We start from the raw sequence: 19,022 nt of genomic DNA, 5'->3' as shown, positions 1-19,022 counted from the left end.
CTACAAGGGTATGTAGATGCACTCTCCTTCCCCTCGTTGCTGGTTTCTCCTTAGATAGATCTTGGTGACACGTAGGAAAATTTTGAATTTCTGCTACGTTCCCCAACAGTGGCATCATGAGCTGTCTTAATTTATTGTATGACCTGCGTGTCATTAAACAACGCCATGTAATTACTTTACTTTATTGCTAACCGGTAGCCATAGTAGTAGAAGTAATAGTTGGCGAGACAACTTCATGAAGACACGATGATGGAGATCATGATGATGGAGATCATGGTGTCATGCCGGTGACGATGATGATCATGGAGCCCCGAAGATGGAGATCAAAAGGAGCAAAATGATATTGGCCATATCATGTCACTATTTGATTGCATGTGATGTTTATCATGTTTATGCATCTTGTTTACTTAGAACGACGGTAGTAAATAAGATGATCCCTTACAACAATTTCAAGAAGTGTTCTCCCCTAACTGTGCACCGTTGCTACAGTTCGTCGTTTCGAAGCACCACGTGATGATCGGGTGTGATAGATCCTTACATTCACATACAACGGGTGTAAGACAGATTTACACATGCACTACACTTAGGGTTAACTTGACGAGCCTAGCATGTACAGACATGGCCTCGGAACACGGAGACCGAAAGGTCGAGCATGAGTCGTATAGTAGATACGATCAACATGAAGATGTTCACCGACGATGACTAGTCCGTCTCACGTGATGATCGGACACGGCCTAGTTGACTCGGATCATGTAATCACTTATATGACCAGAGGGATGTTTATCTGAGTGGGAGTTCATAAGATGAACTTAATTATCCTGAACATAGTCAAAAGATCTTTGCAAATTATGCCGTAAGCTCGCGCTTCAGTTCCACTGTTTAGATATGTTCCTAGAGAAAATATAGTTGAAAGTTGACAGTAGCGATTATGCGGACAGTAGAAAGCTTATGTCCTTAATGCACCGCTCAGTGTGCTGAACCCCAAACGTCGTTTGTCGATGTTGTGAACATCGGGCATACACGTTTTGATAACTACGTGATAGTTCAGTTAAATGGTTTAAGTAGAGGCACCGAAGACGTTTTCGAAATGTCGCGGAACATATGAGATGTTTCGAGGGCTGAAATTGGGATTTCAGGCTCGTGCCCACGTCAAGAGGTATAAGACCTCCGACGATTTTCTTAGCCTGCAAACTCAGGGAGAAAAGCTCAATCGTTGAGCTTGTGCTCAGATTGTCTGAGTGCAACAATCACTTGAATCGAGTGGGAGTTGATCTTCCAGATGAGATAGTGATGTTTCCCCAAAGTCATTGCCACCAAGCTGCTAGAGCTTCGTGATGAACTATAACATATCAAGGATAGAGATGATGATCCTTGAGGTATTCGCGTTGTTTGACATCGCGAAAGTAGAAATCAAGAAGGAGCATCAATTGTTGATGGTTGGTGAAACCACTAGTTTCAAGAAGGGTAAGGGCAAGAAGGGATACTTCATGAAACGGCAAATCAGCTGCTGCTCTAGTGAAGAAACCCAAGGTTGAACCCAAACTCGAGACTAAGTGCTTCTGTAATAAGGGGAACAACCACTGGAGCAGAATTACCCTAGATACTTAGTAGATGAGAAGGCTGGCAAAGTCGATAGAAGTATATTAGATATACATTATGTTAATGTGTACTTTACTAGTACTCCTAGTAGCACCAGGGTATTAAGATACCGGTTCAGTTGCTAAGTGTTAGTAACTCGAAATAAAAGAGCTACAGAATAAATGGAGACTAGCTAAAGGAGAGCTGACGATATGTGTTGGAAGTGTTTCCAAGTTTGATGTGATCAAACATCGCACGCTCCCTCTACCATCATGATTAGTATTAAACCTGAATAATTGTCATTTGGTGTTTGCGTTGAGCATAGATATGGTTGGATTATGTCTATCGCAATACGGTTATTCATTTAAGGAGAATAATGGTTACTCTATTTATTTGAATAATACCTTCAATGGTCTTGCACCTAAAGGAGTGGTTTATTGAATCTCGATCGTAGTGATACACATTTTCATGCCAAAAGATATAAGATAGTAATACCACTTACTTGTGGCACTGCCATGTAAGTCATATTGGTATAAAACGCATGAAGAAGCTCCATGTTGATGGATCTTTGGACTCACTCGTTTTTGAAAAGTTTGAGACATGCGAACCATGTCTATTGGAGTATACGCATGAAGAAACTCCATGCAGATGGATCGTTTGGACTCACTTGATTTTGAATCACTTGAGATATGCAAATCATACCACATGGGCAGGATGACTAAAAAGCCTCATTTTTCAGTAAAATGGAACAAGATAGCAACTTGTTGGAAGTAACACGTTTTGATGTGTGCAGTCCAATGAGTGCTGAGGCATGCAGTGAATATCGTTATGTTCTTACTTCACAGATAATTCGAGTAGATGTTGAGTATATTTAGTTGATGAAACACAAGTCTGAATTATTGAATAGTTCAAGTAATTTCAGAGTGAAGTTGAAGATCTTCGTGACAAGAGGATAGCATGTCTATGATATGATCATAGAGATGAATATTTGAGTTACGAGTTTTGGCACACAGTTAAGACATTGTGGAAATTGTTTCACAATTAATACCGCCTGGAACACCATAGTGTGATGGTGTGTCCGAACATCATAGTTGCACCCTATTGAATATGGTCCGTACCATGATGTCTCTTATCGAATTACCACTATCGTTCATGGGTTAGGCATTAAAGACAACCGCACTCACTTTAATAGGGCACCACGTTACTCCGTTGAGACGACACCTTATGAACTATGGTTTAGAGAAACCTAAGCTGTCGTTTCTTAAAGGTTTGGGGCTGCGATGCTTATGTGAAAAAGTTTCAGGTTGATAAGCTTGAACCCAAAGTGGATAAAATGCATCTTCATAGGACACCCAAAATAGTTGGGTATACCTCCTAATTCAGATCCGAAAGCAATAGGGATTGTTTCTTGAATCAGGTTCTTTCTTGAGGAAAGGTTTGTCTCGAGAATTGAGTGGGAGGATAGTGGAGACTTGATGAGGTTATTGAACCGTCACTTCAACAAGTGTGTAGCAGGGCACAGGAAGTTGTTCCTGTGGCACCTACACCAATTGAAGTGGAAGCTTATGATAGTGATCATGAAGCTTCAGATCAAGTCACTACCGAACCTCGTAGGGTGACAAGGATGCGTACCACTTTAGAGTGGCACAGTAATCCTGTCTTGAAGGTCATGTTGCTAGACAACAATGAACCTACGAGTTATGAAGAAGCAATGGTGGGCCCATATTCCAACAAATGGTTAGAAGCCATGAAATCCGAGATAGGATCCATGTATCAGAACAAAGCATGGACTTTGGTGGACTTTGGTCGAGTTAGCATGTTTTTTGATTTGTTTATCACATTCACCTCTAGGGCTGGAAACATGTGAGGATGAGATTGTTTAAGAAAAACATGCCAACTTGATTTGTGCTGAGCTAGAGGTCGAGTTAGCGAGTGAGCTCGCTGAGCTAGAGGTCAACTTAGCGAGTGAGCTCTTACTCACAATCTCATCCTCACATGTTTCTAGCCCTAGAGGTGAATGTGATAAACACATCAAAAAACATGTGTGTATGCCTGCCCACAAAATTATTACGAGGAAAGCAATTATATTAAAACTTAACGAGTTTTTTTGAACATCAGTACAGACACAAGCGCTCATATATACACGTATACACTCACCTCTATGAAGGCACACACGCACATCCTATCCCTATGAGCGCCTCCGAAAGACTGAGCTGACATGTCGAAAATCCTGAAATAAATTCAGGAATAAATGCGAACACCAGTATTTGAACCCTGGTGGGCTCAGGATATCAGAGTCCCTCTAACCATCCAACTACAGGTTGATTGCACTTAACAAGTTTTTTGCGGTTACGAATATTACCAACAAAAATAAAAAAATACGTTCTACAATACGAAACAGTATTTTTCGCAAAGCCGTTACTAAATGATCTTTTTTAGAACTGACTCTGAGAATTTAAGTGGCCCATACAAAAGCACTATTTCGGGGGGTGTTAAACAGCAAATCATGATTTTTATTTCTGGGACCACACAAAAAAACGTGCGGTATAAGTTATATCCGGCTTATTAAGACTATATTGATCATTCACTCAAAGCATTCCCGGTTTACTCGCATCCGAATTAATTGTTTCTTACTTATCTCGCTCGGTTATTTATGAGTTTGGACTAGGACATATGCCCGTGCGTTGCAACTGGAGAGATTATTCACGTGTCCATGAAAATATGCACCAGCGGATGTTTTTTTTACTCCTTTCATATTTGTATAACCCCCTTGCATTTTTTGATCTCCTTCCTTATTTATGCACATAATCATGCCCACTAAATTTAATATTTGGTATAATTTCTTTGCGCTATTATTCTTTCATTTTTTCCTTCTCTTTGTGAAACGCTTCTTTCTAATTCATGAACAATATTTTTAAACCCAACACTTTTTTTATTTTAAATTATTTTTTCAAACATGTGATCAAATTTTGGAATTTTAATATTTTTTCAAATTCGCAATTTTTTAAATTCAGAATTAATTGTTGAAATCTGGGAAGATTTTCAAGTGTGTGAACATTCTTTGAAATTCGAATCATGTTTCAAATTGTTTTTTAAGTCAAAGCATTGCTTAAATGTAGGGAGAGTTTGTGAAATTTTTAACTTTTTCCAACTTCACGAACAGTTTTTAATTCGGAGTGCTATTGAAATTTGGAACATTTACTGAAATCTAGGACCATTAATCTTGTAATTATTTTTTGAATTTCGAAACATTTTTAAAATTCATGAATATTTTTTGGAGTGCCAACTATTTTTTCGAATTTATGAGACTTCAAAAAAATCCTGAACAGTTTTCGGAGTTAAGAAAGCAAATGCTAAGTCTCGCTTGTAACGAGACTAACGAAAAACCATATTCGACACGTGGCGAGCAATTTGGGCTGGCTCATCACAGCCTTTTCAGGTTCCGTTCGGGAACCTTCTAGAGGGCTCCCTGTCGTTTTTTATTGGTTTTGGGACATTTTAGAAGCTTTCTGAACAGGTTTTTTATTTACCTTTTTATTTTTCCTATTTTCCCTTTTTTCTTTCTTGTTTCTTTTTTATTTTTATTTTACTATATTATTTGCTATAACTCCTTTGTATTATTATTCTCTCCTTCCCTTTTTTTTTGTGAAACTCTCTTTCCTTATTTGTGCCCACTAATCACAACCTGGGTACAATCCCCTCCGTATTTGCGCAATTGATCACGCCCACTGGATCCGATCATCATAATTTAGTTATCCCCAAACATCCCTTGAAATCGGAGCCACATATTAGTCCATCTTTGTTCCCTTATTAATTCTCGTGGCTGCTTATTAATTTTGAATTAGAGACGTATATAAATCGGTTAAACATAATGCAAGGAAGCGATGTGGTATTATTTATTAAGGGAACGAATCTTGTATTTTATACATTGATGCGGTAGCTTGGTTGGTCTCTGCTTTTGCGCTTTATAAATTGTAAAGAAGGGAGTTTAATCCCCCCGTGAAGACGTTTCCTCTTGCTTGGGCCAGATTCAGTAATATTTTTCTGGCCTGGTTACGATGTTGTTGTCTGCTAGTAGAGCAGGCTCAACGTGGCCGAGTGGAGCAGGCAGGCGTGCGTGCCGCTTGGGACCTGGAACCAGGGTACGTAGACGTTTAACCTCAGAATAGTACCACCTCGTGTATGTATCTTAAATATAAAATCATCTAAGCGGGACGAAACCAAGAATATCACTTTACTTTAATATAGTATACAGGTATAGATTAGCTGCCGGTGTTACACACCAGTCCTTCCGCTCCCCGCAGACGATCCCCCCTCGGAAGCCCAGCATCGGGAGGCGGAGATCTACCGGGCAGTCGGCCGCACGCCACTCTCTCGCTGCCACTGCCCACCGCGTCCACTGACATGACGGCCCCACTCCGCGGGGGCCACAGGTCATCGACCGGTCTCGCCGGCAGGTCGTCCCCACGTCGCCGCCCCGCCCCCGCCACGTCACCGCCGAAATCATTAGTATTTTGCTCCCTTTCGCGACCCCGTTTGTTAAGCGTCCTTCCGTTCGCTATCTCCTCTTCCTCTTCCTCTTCAACCCCCTCCCCCCTCTCCAGCGTAGCACACCCCTCCTCTCTCTCTAGCATCTCTCCTCTCCCTCCTCCCAGCTCGCGCGGGAGACACTGGTCAGAGGCCAGGTCGAGCGCGGCGGGGCGTGGGGGGCGAGCTCCGCTGGTCCCGAGGGCACCGGAGGGCCGTCGGCGCTGCCTCCGGCGGCCGGTGGGGCGGCATGGGCAGGAACGGAAGCATCAAGCGGGGCGCGGCCGCCGCGGCGCCTCCGTCGTTCACAGTGAACCCGGCCGACTACCGGCTCATGGAGGAGGTGGGCTACGGCGCGCACGCCGTCGTGTACCGCGCGCTCTTCCTCCCCAGGAACCAGACCGTTGCCGTCAAGTGCCTGGATCTCGACCAGCTCAACAACAACATCGTGAGCATCCGTCTCGTCCCGTCCTCCCTCCCTGCTCTCTTACGGTTTTGGCGTTGGGTTGCTTCTGGGCGTCCTCTGCTGTTTGATCTGGCGAGAGATCCATTGGTTGATTGGAGTGGATCCTACTGCTGATTCGGTAGCTTTGGAGATCGCGCTGGAATTTGGCCTGTCTAGCGTCCTATTAGCCTCGCGTACTCCAGGATTTGCTTCTACATAATATAGTGACAGTTAATAAATTAGCATTTTAATGATGCGCCACTAGTCGTTGTAAAGAGGCTAGGACGATCAGTTGAGTCCTGTATATGCAGCATTTTCAATTCTTAGGGTGGCTGTATTTTTGGATGTTTTCTTTTGGCTTGCAGCTGGTTGAGAGGGTCAGTTATTTTTGCTAGAATGTCGCAACATCGGCAACTATCATTTACTTCGAGCAATTTTTTTGCCCATGTATGAACCTGATGGCGGTGGATACGGCATAGTGCCACTGCCAGAACCCTGCCTGGAGAAGGGAGATGCTTAAATTTGCATGCATGCTGCATGGGCAGGGACGCGGTCATGCAGCTTCGCCTTGTGCTTCCATTTGGGTGGGCACACGTGTTCGTTGATGACGAAGGTCTTAGGAGAAGGGGACATTGTCGTCTACTAGAATTCATGACTCATAGATAGATACAAGGATCAACATTTCCTAGTGCTACGTAAGATTATGCGGTTCGTACCATGACATTATCCTTTTGGGGTTTGGGAGGATGTCATTATTATACATCTCTACATGAACATGTATACCATACACGTATGCCAACAAGCTCAAGTATCGGCGTAACCAAAGCTCAATCAATGCCTCTTATATTTACGATACGCCCTTCTTTTTAGGGGGAGGGGGCATTATGTCACCAAAGAGAAGTAAAGTCGTAAACTCGTGATTCTTGTTTTCTAAATTCCAATTGTAGTTTCTCCTGCACCATTTGTCGTTAGTGCACTCGAAGACAAGCATACAATTTTCTCTAAAAGAAACCCTCATTGCATACCAAATTGTCATACAGGCTACTTGTTTTGGGGGAGTTAGTGATACCTTTTTCGCATATGCGATATGTTAACTAGGGTGCAAGCGGCATCCCACTTCGTCCTGCAAAACTCATCAATTAGCTCATCAGTTAATGTAAAATTAACTCTACATTTGTACCGTGGTATTGTCTGCCATTCCGCCCCGCTTGCATCCCTAATGTTAACACTGCGTAGTGTCAAATGTCGACATATTTCTTTTCTTGGTTTCTTCCCTTTCTGGAGGCTATAAATGAATTTAGATCTTACAAATGTATATCATTTGCAGGATGAAGTACAAAGGGAGGCTCAAATAATGAGCTTGATCGATCACCCTAATGTCATTAGGGCTTACTGCTCATTTGTTGTGGAGCACAGTCTTTGGGTCATAATGCCATTCATGACGGAGGGTTCATGTTTACACTTGATGAAGATTGCGTATCCTGAAGGTTTCGAGGAACCTGTTATTGCATCAATTTTAAAAGAAACACTCAAGGCTCTGGAGTACCTTCATAGGCAAGGACAGATCCATCGTGATATCAAGGTTAGCTTCTATAGAAGATTCCTGCGCAGTTCTTATAGTGTTTGATGTGGTTTGTGATGATTCTTTATTTTTGCTCAATATGGCACTATGCAGGCTGGTAACATCCTTATTGATAGTGCTGGTGTAGTGAAGCTTGGGGACTTTGGCGTTTCTGCTTGTATGTTTGATAGAGGTGATAGACAAAGATCTAGGAACACATTTGTTGGAACTCCATGCTGGTAAGTAGATTTCTGTATCTTGATGCTAGGGATCAAATTAATATTATAGAACTTGAGAATGTTTTGACCCTTTTTTTGTTTCTAATTTTACCTTTTAGGATGGCTCCAGAAGTGCTCCAGCCTGGTACTGGATATAACTTCAAGTATGTTACATTGCTAATTGTGCATACAAATGCACATACCTTTTGGTAACAAATGTGTTTTAGGATTTGTTGCTTGATTTTATGTCATAAAGAGCATCACTGCAGTCACCTTGGACGTCTTCTATGCATTGTACCTTTGTGTTCTTATTATTTTCTGTATGAATTCATTGCTATTATTCTTTTTAACAACCATCACCATTAAAAATGAAGTTTTGCTAAAATTACATTTCTGGAGGTGGTAATAGCCTGGCCCTGGTACTTTCTTTCATAGGGACTCTTATCTTTTGCAACTCCTGCATCACACATCATCATCTTGTAGGCAAGGATGGGGCTATCCTTTCCATTATAAGTTACAAATCCAGAATATAGTAAGGATAATGTACTGACAAGAGTGTCAGACAAATATTGTATCTTATTTTTAAGTTCAGCAGTCTGTTCTTGCGATTTGGGCATTTATGTTAATATTTCATAATGTGTCATGCTTGCTTTTAGTACTCCAGAAATGTTAATCTTCACAAAGCTGTTTGTTGATAGTCTGTCCCCAGTAAGATACTAAGGCCTTGTACAATGGGAGGTGCTTAGAGAAATAAACCAGGCTTCCTTAAGCACCGGTGCTTATTTGTACAGGGTAGACACTTAACTAAGCGTCTCTCCTGTAGAAATAGGCACCGGTGCTTCAGAAAAACACGGTTTATTTTTCTAAACACCTCTCTAAGCACCTCCCATTGTACAAGGCCTGAGATAACTCATGCCATGCCATGGACAAATCACCTGATGTTCGGAGACTTACTTTCATATTGAATTAAATGGCTTGTCAAGATTCAGCACCCTGATGCTTTTTTTGGCATTTTATTTACTAACCGAGATGGACTAACAGCTAATGTCCATATTTTTACAGAGCCGATATATGGTCGTTTGGAATCACTGCACTTGAACTAGCGCATGGACATGCTCCATTTTCGAAGTACCCCCCTATGAAGGTAACGATTTGATTTCATCTGCAATGTAAAGTAATTAATCATTTATGTGATTTTTTTGCTTTTGATATTGTGGTGGTGTATGGGTTGGTGATGACTAATATTTTTTTTATACCTACGGGCCAGTGACTCATTGCACACCTCATACTAATATTATAGTACAACAGTATAATCTACACACTTATTTGTATTCTATTTCCATTGGCCAAGGGCATCTGGTGGTCATGCCCTGTACCCTCATATTGCACAAGGGTAACATATCCATGCAAATCCTCATGTTTTTTAAATATAGTTCCTTTCGGCTACAGGTTCTTCTCATGACTCTCCAGAATGCGCCACCTGGTCTTGACTATGACCGAGACAGAAGATTTTCGAAGGTAATTTTGATCCTTTCAGCTAATTATTGGTTTTGGACCATTTATGTGGTTGAAAACTACAATGGAGTATATTCTACTGTTTACCTTTTGATGAAGCATTTTCACTTGTGCTCAGGCATTTAAAGAGATGGTTGCGATGTGCTTGGTGAAAGATCAAACAAAGAGGCCGACGGCTGAGAAGTTGCTCAAACATTCATTTTTCAAAACTGCAAAACCTCCAGAATCGACAATGAAGGGTATGTTAACTGATCTACCTCCTCTATGGGAGCGTGTAAAGGCACTCCAGGTAACTACAATTCTTCTGCTTTTTTATCTCAAAAATCACAATGTATTTCATATCTGATACTTCTTACATATTTCCAGCTTAAAGACGCAGCACAATTGGCTTTGAAGAAAATGCCTTCTTCTGAGCAGGAGGCACTTTCCCTGGTTTGTGATATTAAACCTTCATGTCTATATTTTGTGGTTCTGTTTCAGTTTGCTCTCAAGGCTATTTCGCATTTACAATTATTGCATAAGTTTCTTAGTGACTTCTAGAACAGGCCAGATCAACCTGTGAGTTGTTGATTAAAAAAGACCACATCAGTGCTGTCTTCGAAAGTGCGATCTAGTATAAGAGTATTGTATACTCATATAGTGCACAAGGTAGGTAGACAACCCTAGGTTGTGGTAGTTTTTGTTGGATATACCTTGTGATTGATTGGTATTTTGCAGTAGATATCAACTTAGCAAAGCATAGGCGTATGGTGCCATGTTTTTCAATGATGATGAATCATTGCATCATAAGTTATCTTGTAACAAGGTTGTTTGAAAAATAACAAATTCAGTGTTTAGTATCATGATGATAAAGTTTAGAAACCTGACAAGAATGACTGTAAGATAGGCTTCTGGTACTTGGGGAATTAGGACCCTAACACTAAGGGAACCTTCTTATGTTCTGCATTTCTCTTTCTTACCTTCACTCATCTGCCTCATACAACTGTTCCATGTGTGGTCACATGTTTCTGCAATGAATGTCTCTTCTCTCGCTATAAATTCTGTAGGAAATTGCACTTATATGTTTTAGTTCCCTATAAATTATTTAATATTTTGGATTTATAAATGTGTGTCCTTTTTAATAATCATGGTTGTTAAGTCGTCCTTCGATCAACCTAATTGTTTCTCATGCTTGATCGGTTTATCCAACAGAGTGAATACCAGCGAGGTGTTAGTGCGTGGCACTTTGATATTGAAGACCTCAAGGCTCAAGCATCACTAGTAAAGTTTACTGTTTTCTTTTTGCTTAACTTCCATTATACCTTAATTGCCTTATTATTAAGCTATCTAAGTTTCCAGATTTATGAGGATGAATCATCTGAAACAAAAGAGGACGATGTCGCTGCAAGAATCATTGAATCTGAAAAGGTTTTGTAGATTCATGACTACCTTTCTTTATAGAAGAGACATTTAACAGTCCTCTTTAGAAAAGCTTCAAGTTACTTTCCAAGTGCGCAGAAATGTTATGAATTTGGAATATTGTCCAGCATTCAGCAGAACCATCCAAATAGCTTAAATTGTAATATCCTCCTCCTTATTTTTTCTTGTTGACCAAACATAGCAATCTCAATGTGTGCCACGCTCTCTGTGTTTTGGAATTTTAATTGTTGCTGCCCATGATCAAACTGTTGCCAGGAATTTTGGAATGTCCCACTGAAAATTCTTAATTATGGTCTATGGGTGAGTTGTGTGAGTGGGAAATCATCATAATACCAGGCTTGTTGTGCAAAATGAGGGAGGAAAAACTAGACTTATAACCATATTGACAATTTTACTTGGTTACGAATTTTTCTGGCTGGATCTAGGCAGATCCAGCGTCAGCAAACTTGAGAAATGCACCCTGTGATAACTGTATAGGATACCTAGGTGCAACGCAGCTCCCATTTTATAAGTTAATTTTACAATATGAAGAAAAGCACATATTGGATATTTCTGTTGTAACAGTTCTTTTTTTCGTCATCAGAGTTTATATTCGAGGACCCCTTCAGGACAGTCGTCATCTGCAAATGAAAATACCTGCAGGTTAAGCAAAAAACTGCTGCATGTTGTTAAGTTTATTTAAACTTTTTCTTGATATTTACCATCATCTGCAAATGAAAATAACTGTAGCAAAGCGAAACTCTTGGCTATGTTCTAGCGATAAATCTTCTTAGAACTTTAAAGTGTGTACCTGTTGATTCTGCATATAACTGCAGAAGTACTTGTACAATTCAAAAATCAAAGTAGGATGTTGTGGATAGAGAATGACCAGCAACTTAAATGATGTTAATATTTTGATTTTCAGCACAACATTTGTCTTGAAATGTAATATCCCCTGTTATATTTCAGTGAAGAAACCTCTACGACGAATCCTGATTGTAGAAGGATGCCAAATGGACATGAAAATTCTAGATCAGAGAATGATTCATTGCCCTCTACATCAAAGGAACCAGAGTCGAAATATTGGAGAACTAATGTTGGACAGAAACAACAGACTTCTGGAGGTCCAGTTGAAGGTGGTGTTAATAGCTCAACAGCTGAAAGGAGCCATAATTTTGAAAGGTCTGTTATCTTTACAACATCTTTTTTTCTCAGAAGTCTTATTCTGGTTTCTTGTTATGGAAGAACACTCCATCGTTTTAGTCATCAGTTTATCCTATATTAATATTCAATTACCCTTCTTTCTCATGGCAGGGATGCAACTGCTGACAAACATGGAAGTGATACGAGAAGAGCCTCAAATCTTAGTGGTCCATTATCATTGCCAACTCGTGCCTCTGCAAACAGTTACTCAGCTCCTATACGGTCTTCAGGAGGTACAATTCCATAGACACGTCCGGTTTTGCTCTGGCATTGTTGTAGTACAGTAGCATATACTAGGGCTTCTCTATTTCCCCTGTTTAACTGTGGCCTTCAAACATCAATTTTGTTTCGGATTTATGTGCTTTCTGGATGAGTGGTACTGGAGGAGTTTCTTTTGATCATTGTAGGATATGTAGACTCATTGGGAGATAAATCTAAACGTAGCGTGGTGCATATTAAAGGTCGCTTTTCTGTGACATCTGAGAACGTTGATCTTGCGAAGGTAAGCAAATTTGGTGGATAAACTTAAGGTAACAGTACAGAGCCTAAATGCTTTTTTTAACATATCCTTACTTTACAGGTTCAGGAAATTCCATTGAGTAGCATCTCACGCAAATCACCACAGGTAAGATTGTTATTAATATTAATATTACCAGGCTATTTTCAGACATAATTATAGTCTAGGTTAAATGGAATCTACGTCAGTCTGTACATTTGTGATTAATACCTTTCTTGCGCAGGGTATACAGCTAAGAAAATCCGCAAGTGTTGGTGATTGGATTGTCAATGCCAAACCAATGGTATAATTCTTTTATCTGAGGTTTATTTGCTTAGTTTCACTTTCTTAAAGAGACCATGAGAAAAGATTTTCCTTTCAAAATTGTAATATTCCTTGAGAGATACCCATAGAGACAATCCATCATTTCTGTCCTTTTTGCAACTTCTGTTGTAGCTGATCCAATTTTCTTGATGCATGGATGCTACAGTCTAACAGTCATCATCTGAAGGAACTCTGCAATAGCTCGGTATCATCGTCTGTTCTCATTCCCCACCTTGAGAACCTCGTGCAACAGACTACGCTTCAGCAAGTATGGAGGAAGCTTGACATGTTTAAGAATGTACTCCCTCCGTTCCGAAATATAAGTCTTTCTAGTGATTCCACTAGGTGGACTACATACAGAGCAAAATGAATGAATCTACACTTAAAATGCACATATATACATTCGTATGTGGTTCATAGTGAAATCTCTACAAAGACTTATATTTAGGAACGGAGGGAGTATGATACATGATAAGTTATATAAAAGATATTTATCATTTTTTTGTAATTTTCTTACCTCAGGATCTGATCGTGAACCTACTAAGTAGCATGCAACAGAATGAGAAAGCTGACGGTAAATGTTTTTCTCTTCTGGCCATGAAATTCTCCTTATTCCTTTGTTTAAATCTTAAATCTCGTATTTTCTTCAGGTGCACAGTCTGGAACGGCGTCGCAAGTCCGAAATATGCAAAGTGAGACAGTGGTAAGCAGCAATGGTGTATGATTTCTTGTGTTGTTAGGGGCTACCCTTACTGAATGATAGTGGTTCCTTAAGAAGATTGTTTGTCATCACTGAATCCTTTCTATTGTTTGGCAGGTTGAAACATCTAATACTGAGAAAGAACGGTCATTACTTGTTAAAATTTCAGAGCTGCAGTCTAGGTAGGCCCACTGCCTTGGGAATGATCTCACAAACAATTCCAACAAACACATCACTGTAACAGTTCTAGCACATTTACATGTTTATGTGGCAGATGAATTGTTATTAGTTATTATGGTGACATCATGTTTAGTCTCGTAGATGCTGATTTGTCGGTCATCAGATAGAATCAACTTTTAATATTGCTATTAGATGCTATATAATCTTTATTTTCGAACATATGTATACATTGCATCAAATTCATGAACTTCCCTTTTTTCCTGCAGAATGATTACTTTGACTGACGACCTGATTTCAGCCAAGCAAAAACATGTTCAGGTTGGTACCAACATTTGTTTTAGTATGTCGCAATACATTTCTTAAGCTGCCATTTGTTCATGGATGAATGAATCTTTATTCACGATGCCTTTTCCCCGAATCGTTTTCAGTTGCAGCAAGAGCTTAATGCGTTATACTGTCGAGAAGAAATAGAAGACATTAGGGACGAGGACAATGAAGAAACATAGCAAGGTGAAACATTCAGCTGATATGGGTACCCGCACTTGGCTTTCGCATCATCTGAGAGTTTCATAAGAGAAGCAGTACTCGCGGAAGCTATATATATATATATCCGAATAAGCGCCGTCAGAAGAAGAAAAAAATGGGGACGTGCTCCTTGGCCTGTTGCCATCAGTGTGTATATTAGTTTTTATTTAGCTTTTTTTTTTGGTTTATTTTATTCAATAGGTTTTGGTGGGTCATAGATTGTGGTCCTGTGCATTCCCCTGCTATGGCCACACCTATCATTCAAACATTTGTGATTATCCCGTAGATTGTGTAGGGTGCCCGTTGGTTCAAACAGCTTGCAGAAGAATGCAAAATAAATAAATTGTACTCTATCCAGCAGTGGCATGTATAATTTTGTCGCTGAAGCATTATCATTTGATCCCTGCCTGGTTGCGGCCCTCCATTGCAGAACATTGAATGAAAATAATAATCAACCAAGGATGACAGTAGAGCCCATTTATATTAAGAGCTTTGCTGAACTTATGCTCCCAGTTTTGAATGTATCAATATCAGAACTTGCCCAGTAGAGTTTGAGTTCTATTTTTGGGCAGCAAGTTGTGCGAAAAGTACGCAGCATTGAGCTACTGAAGAGGCAAACGTTCGCAAACGCATCTTCGGAACCTAAACACGAAAGTTCATTGAGCCGACTGCTTCAGTTGCTGAACAAGAACAACGAAGCATGGCAATGTTTGTCACAAAATACAGATTACATTTTCCGGTGTGCTTTTGGATGGCTCTGAGAGTTCTCCAAGGCAGAAACGTATACTGACAGAAAAAACGAGAAGATCGGCTAAATTGTGTTGACAGGAAAGAGAAGGCCTGCATAACAATGCAAAATCCACCCCTTGTTGAGAAAAAGGAAAGCCTACACTACAACAACAATTAGTACAATGCAAAATTCACCCTTGTTTAGGAGTAATAAACAGAGGAAGCAAATTTTGCAGCTACAACAACAGCAGTACATTTGCACGTGCCGCTTCCTACTCCTTCCTACTGCTAATCTAATTGTTTTGTCTTGTCACCTTCCATGGTTGAGCTGCTAGGACCTTCACCAGCCTCATGGGCCGCCTCGCGGCCCTGACTGCGGATCTTTTCTGAGTACTTCGCAAATGCAGCAGTAAGGGCCGATTTGACATCAGGGCCTTTCTTGTTCTTGGAAGTGCCTGGCTTTTCCGGCGTGCCATCGTTGGTCGATGAAGGCTGACCAGACGCTTTCTCTCTGTCGGGAGTATCAGGTACTACGAGGTTTGGGCGGGGCGTAACGCGTTTAAATGGCTCATGAAAAGTATCATGAAGTCGCTTTACCTACGTTCGACAAACTCTACATGTTAGCCTAGCGAAACATGGCCTTTCATGTTATTAAGCGGAAAAGTAAAGCAATGCAAACATGGCTGTAGCTTATTATATCTATGGGATGATCGGAAAAAAAAATGTTGGGTAACAACATGAACCATGACAAATAAAATTCGAGGTTTGAAGTGGCACCTTCCGTTCGCCAATTCCTGGACAACGAGCTAGTTCTTCCATAGAAGCATCCATGACTCGGGAAAGTGACTGCAAATACGAGACCCGATGCATGTAATTATATTGTGAATTGTTTGATGGGTGATCTTGTCAGGTGAAATGCTACCATTTTTACAGTAATAAAGCTGTACACAACCATATCCAATACATTATGGAAGACAATGTATAGTTCCAGTTCTTATTCCATCTTACCCCAAAAGACGAACCAAGTGTGATAACATCTGTTTTGTTAACACGCCGGATGGATGTAAGAGCATGAGTGAACTGCCAAAACCAGAACCACAGCATAAATGAGTAATACACCAAATAATGATCGTTGTTAACACAATGGACACTCCGAACAGGGCGATATAATTGAGTATTGAAACCACCAAATAATGATCGTTGTTACAGCAAATAATGAGTCAACTGCTAATAGTCAGCCCAAAAGGACGATATAACTTCTGTATTGAAAGTTTGAAACACTTGCAAAGCTTGGAACTTGATAAATGAAAAAGCAATACTGAGTATTGCTGAAGTTGCGGGATTTCTTTTCCGCAAATCTTAATTACTCAACATACTTATTAATCCGTCCCAGTCCAGTTAATGAGATAGATAGATTAAACCATGTTGTAACTGTAAGGGTGCATACCCGAGATAAATAATCATTATCTGTGTGCTCGCGAATGCTGTCAGCTGGCTTGTTTTCAAACACTTTAATAGTCTCCAAGTACCTGCCACATTCCTCCAGACTACAAGAGAGAACAGTTTGGTCAAAGAGTATCTTAGTAAGCCTTTGCAACCTAATCAGTACATCATCATGTTGTTACTAAAACTTTCCAGTTAGCATGTTGGAGAGCCATTAGCATTTCTTTAACATGTACATGCATCCATTCTTGGATCTAATTTTCGTATGCAAAATGCTCAACAAGTATTAATAATGAGATTACTAAGCAGTGCACGGTCGCAGTTTTATTTCAGAGCAAAGGAACCTAAACAAGAAGATCTTATGATTGTAATTACATTTATAAACAACCGAAGCAACAATGCAGAACTAAAACAAAGGGAACATAATTAAACATGGTATTGCATAATCCCAGCATATAAGAATGTTCTGAATAATACCTCCAACCACACAGAAGGGTGCAGTCATGCAGCAGTGATGTCCTTGTGACTTCATGTAAAGGCTTTACTACATCTTCCTGATCATGAAGTATATGAACATGGATTAATAAACAACCTTTTTGAGATGTCTCAAACTTTATTTCCCAATTAAAGCAAAATATGTTGGTCAGATGATTCAAACTCACAATATCAATATGGCACAAGATGACACGGAGTTTGAAATTCTTTTGGAGCTCCCTTATCCGATAGTACAAGTAGTCTGGGTGAAGAAGATGGTACCTGAGACTGCATCGACCAAAGTTACATGGTAAGAATCATGCCACTACCTCACGGTACACACCAGGGCACAAAACCTTTACTAGCAACAGGCAGATCACTAAGATCACAGTACTACTGCTCCAAACTTGTTGTCTAATAGATTGGTAGGATTGGTAGTGCAGTGCACTATATGAAATGCTAGGGTGTTCAAATAAGGATTCCACATGAACCCATGAAAAAGGGAAGCAGGCAGTAAACCCCGTTTTCGAACACCCCTAGCGAAATGTATCTGTTACATGCACAGTATTTTCGCGTATCTCTGGTTCTAATATTGGCCCCCAATGGTAACAATACATGCAGTGAAGCCAGCAACAAAATAGAGGGTGTCCCTCGCCACCTCTCTGTTTTTGGTGGAATAGCCTAGTTTAGGCTTACTTTCGATTCCCTGCCAACCTTCTTTCTGTTTGTTTATTTATCCTTGTTTTTGTTTGAGTTTCACTTTGTGCCTTCTTGGCATTGTTCTTCTACTGCAAAACGAGTCGAGAAAAAGAAACCAACAAATAGAATGATAGAGCAAGAACCTTATGTAGAGTGCACATGATGATTGCCCAATCACGTAGTCTGGAACAATGTCAGCGAACGTCCACCTCGCATTCCTGATGTGCTTCAGTAATGGGTTCCCTTTCTGCCAAGTGAGAAACGAACAAAGACTCCAAATTTAACACAAAAGAAAGGGGAGAAGATTGATTAATAAGAAGAGAAGTACCAAATCATCACCACACTCCATTACCTGCCTATTGCTCACGAGAATGGCGTTCTTGCTCTGGGACGGCGTAGTGGTGGCGCCAGCCAGAGGCGGCCTGTTCAAAGAAACCGAACCTAGAGGGGTGAGGCCTCACTGAGAGAATCCGAGGAGAGGGCGAGGGAGATGGTACCTAGGAGCGGTGGATTGCTGTGAAGGCGGCGGGGGAGGGGAGTAGAACTCGGAGGATTTGAGGAAGGAGAAGGCCTCGGAGAACGACGACGACGACGACGAAGAGCCGGCGGCGGCAGCGGCGGCGCTGGGGAGAGGAGGGTTGTAGGAGGGGGGCGTCGAGGAGGAGGAGGAGGCAGCTGCTCCGTTACCGAAGACCTCTTGGTAGGACGGGATCTTTATGAGGTTCTTGCCGGAGTCCGGCCGCTGCCGACCTTGCTCTCCGTCCATGGCGCGCGGGGGCCTCAAGGGAGGGGACGACCCGCAGGTCCGACCACCGACTGCCTCGCTGCAGCGTGGGACTATCAGGCTATTGTGGGCTCGTTGAGATGGTTCGATCTGTTAAGACTCCCGCTACGGGCCGGTCATGGACTAACAAAATATTGGATGCTTTTAAATGATGATGATAGCCCATGAGCCTAAGAGGCCAATTTGGACTAGAAGTTGACGCGCACTTCGCTGCGCCTGATCT

The 19,022-nt window shown here is 40.9% G+C and overlaps 2 protein-coding genes across 2 annotated transcripts; one reads left to right on the top strand and one right to left on the bottom strand.

The window, feature by feature from the left end:
- The first annotated feature begins 6,137 nt into the window (after nucleotides 1–6,137).
- LOC119336388 (STE20/SPS1-related proline-alanine-rich protein kinase-like) lies at nucleotides 6,138–15,067 on the top strand. Its single transcript, XM_037608402.1, has 22 exons — nucleotides 6,138–6,553; nucleotides 7,878–8,132; nucleotides 8,226–8,350; nucleotides 8,449–8,493; nucleotides 9,392–9,473; nucleotides 9,779–9,847; nucleotides 9,963–10,133; nucleotides 10,211–10,276; nucleotides 11,036–11,104; nucleotides 11,183–11,251; nucleotides 11,847–11,905; nucleotides 12,212–12,424; nucleotides 12,557–12,678; nucleotides 12,853–12,947; nucleotides 13,026–13,070; nucleotides 13,186–13,245; nucleotides 13,432–13,533; nucleotides 13,788–13,839; nucleotides 13,916–13,968; nucleotides 14,083–14,147; nucleotides 14,412–14,463; nucleotides 14,574–15,067. The coding sequence occupies exons 1-22, from the start codon at nucleotides 6,356–6,358 to the stop codon at nucleotides 14,649–14,651; spliced, it is 2,145 nt and encodes a 714-aa protein (XP_037464299.1). The 5' UTR covers nucleotides 6,138–6,355; the 3' UTR covers nucleotides 14,652–15,067.
- A 280-nt stretch (nucleotides 15,068–15,347) lies between these two features.
- LOC119336381 (DNA excision repair protein ERCC-1-like) lies at nucleotides 15,348–18,851 on the bottom strand. The gene is made up of 9 exons (XM_037608394.1): nucleotides 18,513–18,851; nucleotides 18,368–18,437; nucleotides 18,159–18,262; nucleotides 17,505–17,604; nucleotides 17,320–17,396; nucleotides 16,847–16,946; nucleotides 16,408–16,479; nucleotides 16,177–16,245; nucleotides 15,348–15,996 (listed from the first exon to the last, which is right to left on the bottom strand). The coding sequence occupies exons 1-9, from the start codon at nucleotides 18,779–18,781 to the stop codon at nucleotides 15,688–15,690; spliced, it is 1,170 nt and encodes a 389-aa protein (XP_037464291.1). The 5' UTR covers nucleotides 18,782–18,851; the 3' UTR covers nucleotides 15,348–15,687.
- Nucleotides 18,852–19,022: the final 171 nt, after the last annotated feature.

The sequence above is a fragment of the Triticum dicoccoides genome, chromosome 1B, assembly GCF_002162155.2.
Source record: "Triticum dicoccoides isolate Atlit2015 ecotype Zavitan chromosome 1B, WEW_v2.0, whole genome shotgun sequence".
NCBI lineage: Eukaryota > Viridiplantae > Streptophyta > Magnoliopsida > Poales > Poaceae > Triticum > Triticum dicoccoides.
This window is presented reverse-complemented; position numbering and strand designations above follow the sequence as displayed.

Coding starts and splice junctions, on each gene's coding strand:
- LOC119336381 (XM_037608394.1), bottom strand. CDS start 18,781: ATGGACGGAGAGCAAGGTCGGCAGCGGCCGGACTCCGGCAAGAACCTC. Junction 16,480..16,846: donor ATAATGATTATTTATCTCGG/GTATGCACCCTT, acceptor TGGTTTTGGCAG/TTCACTCATGCTCTTACATC. Junction 16,246..16,407: donor CACTTGGTTCGTCTTTTGGG/GTAAGATGGAAT, acceptor TCGTATTTGCAG/TCACTTTCCCGAGTCATGGA.
- LOC119336388 (XM_037608402.1), top strand. CDS start 6,356: ATGGGCAGGAACGGAAGCATCAAGCGGGGCGCGGCCGCCGCGGCGCCT. Junction 8,133..8,225: donor AGATCCATCGTGATATCAAG/GTTAGCTTCTAT, acceptor GGCACTATGCAG/GCTGGTAACATCCTTATTGA. Junction 8,351..8,448: donor TTTGTTGGAACTCCATGCTG/GTAAGTAGATTT, acceptor TTTACCTTTTAG/GATGGCTCCAGAAGTGCTCC.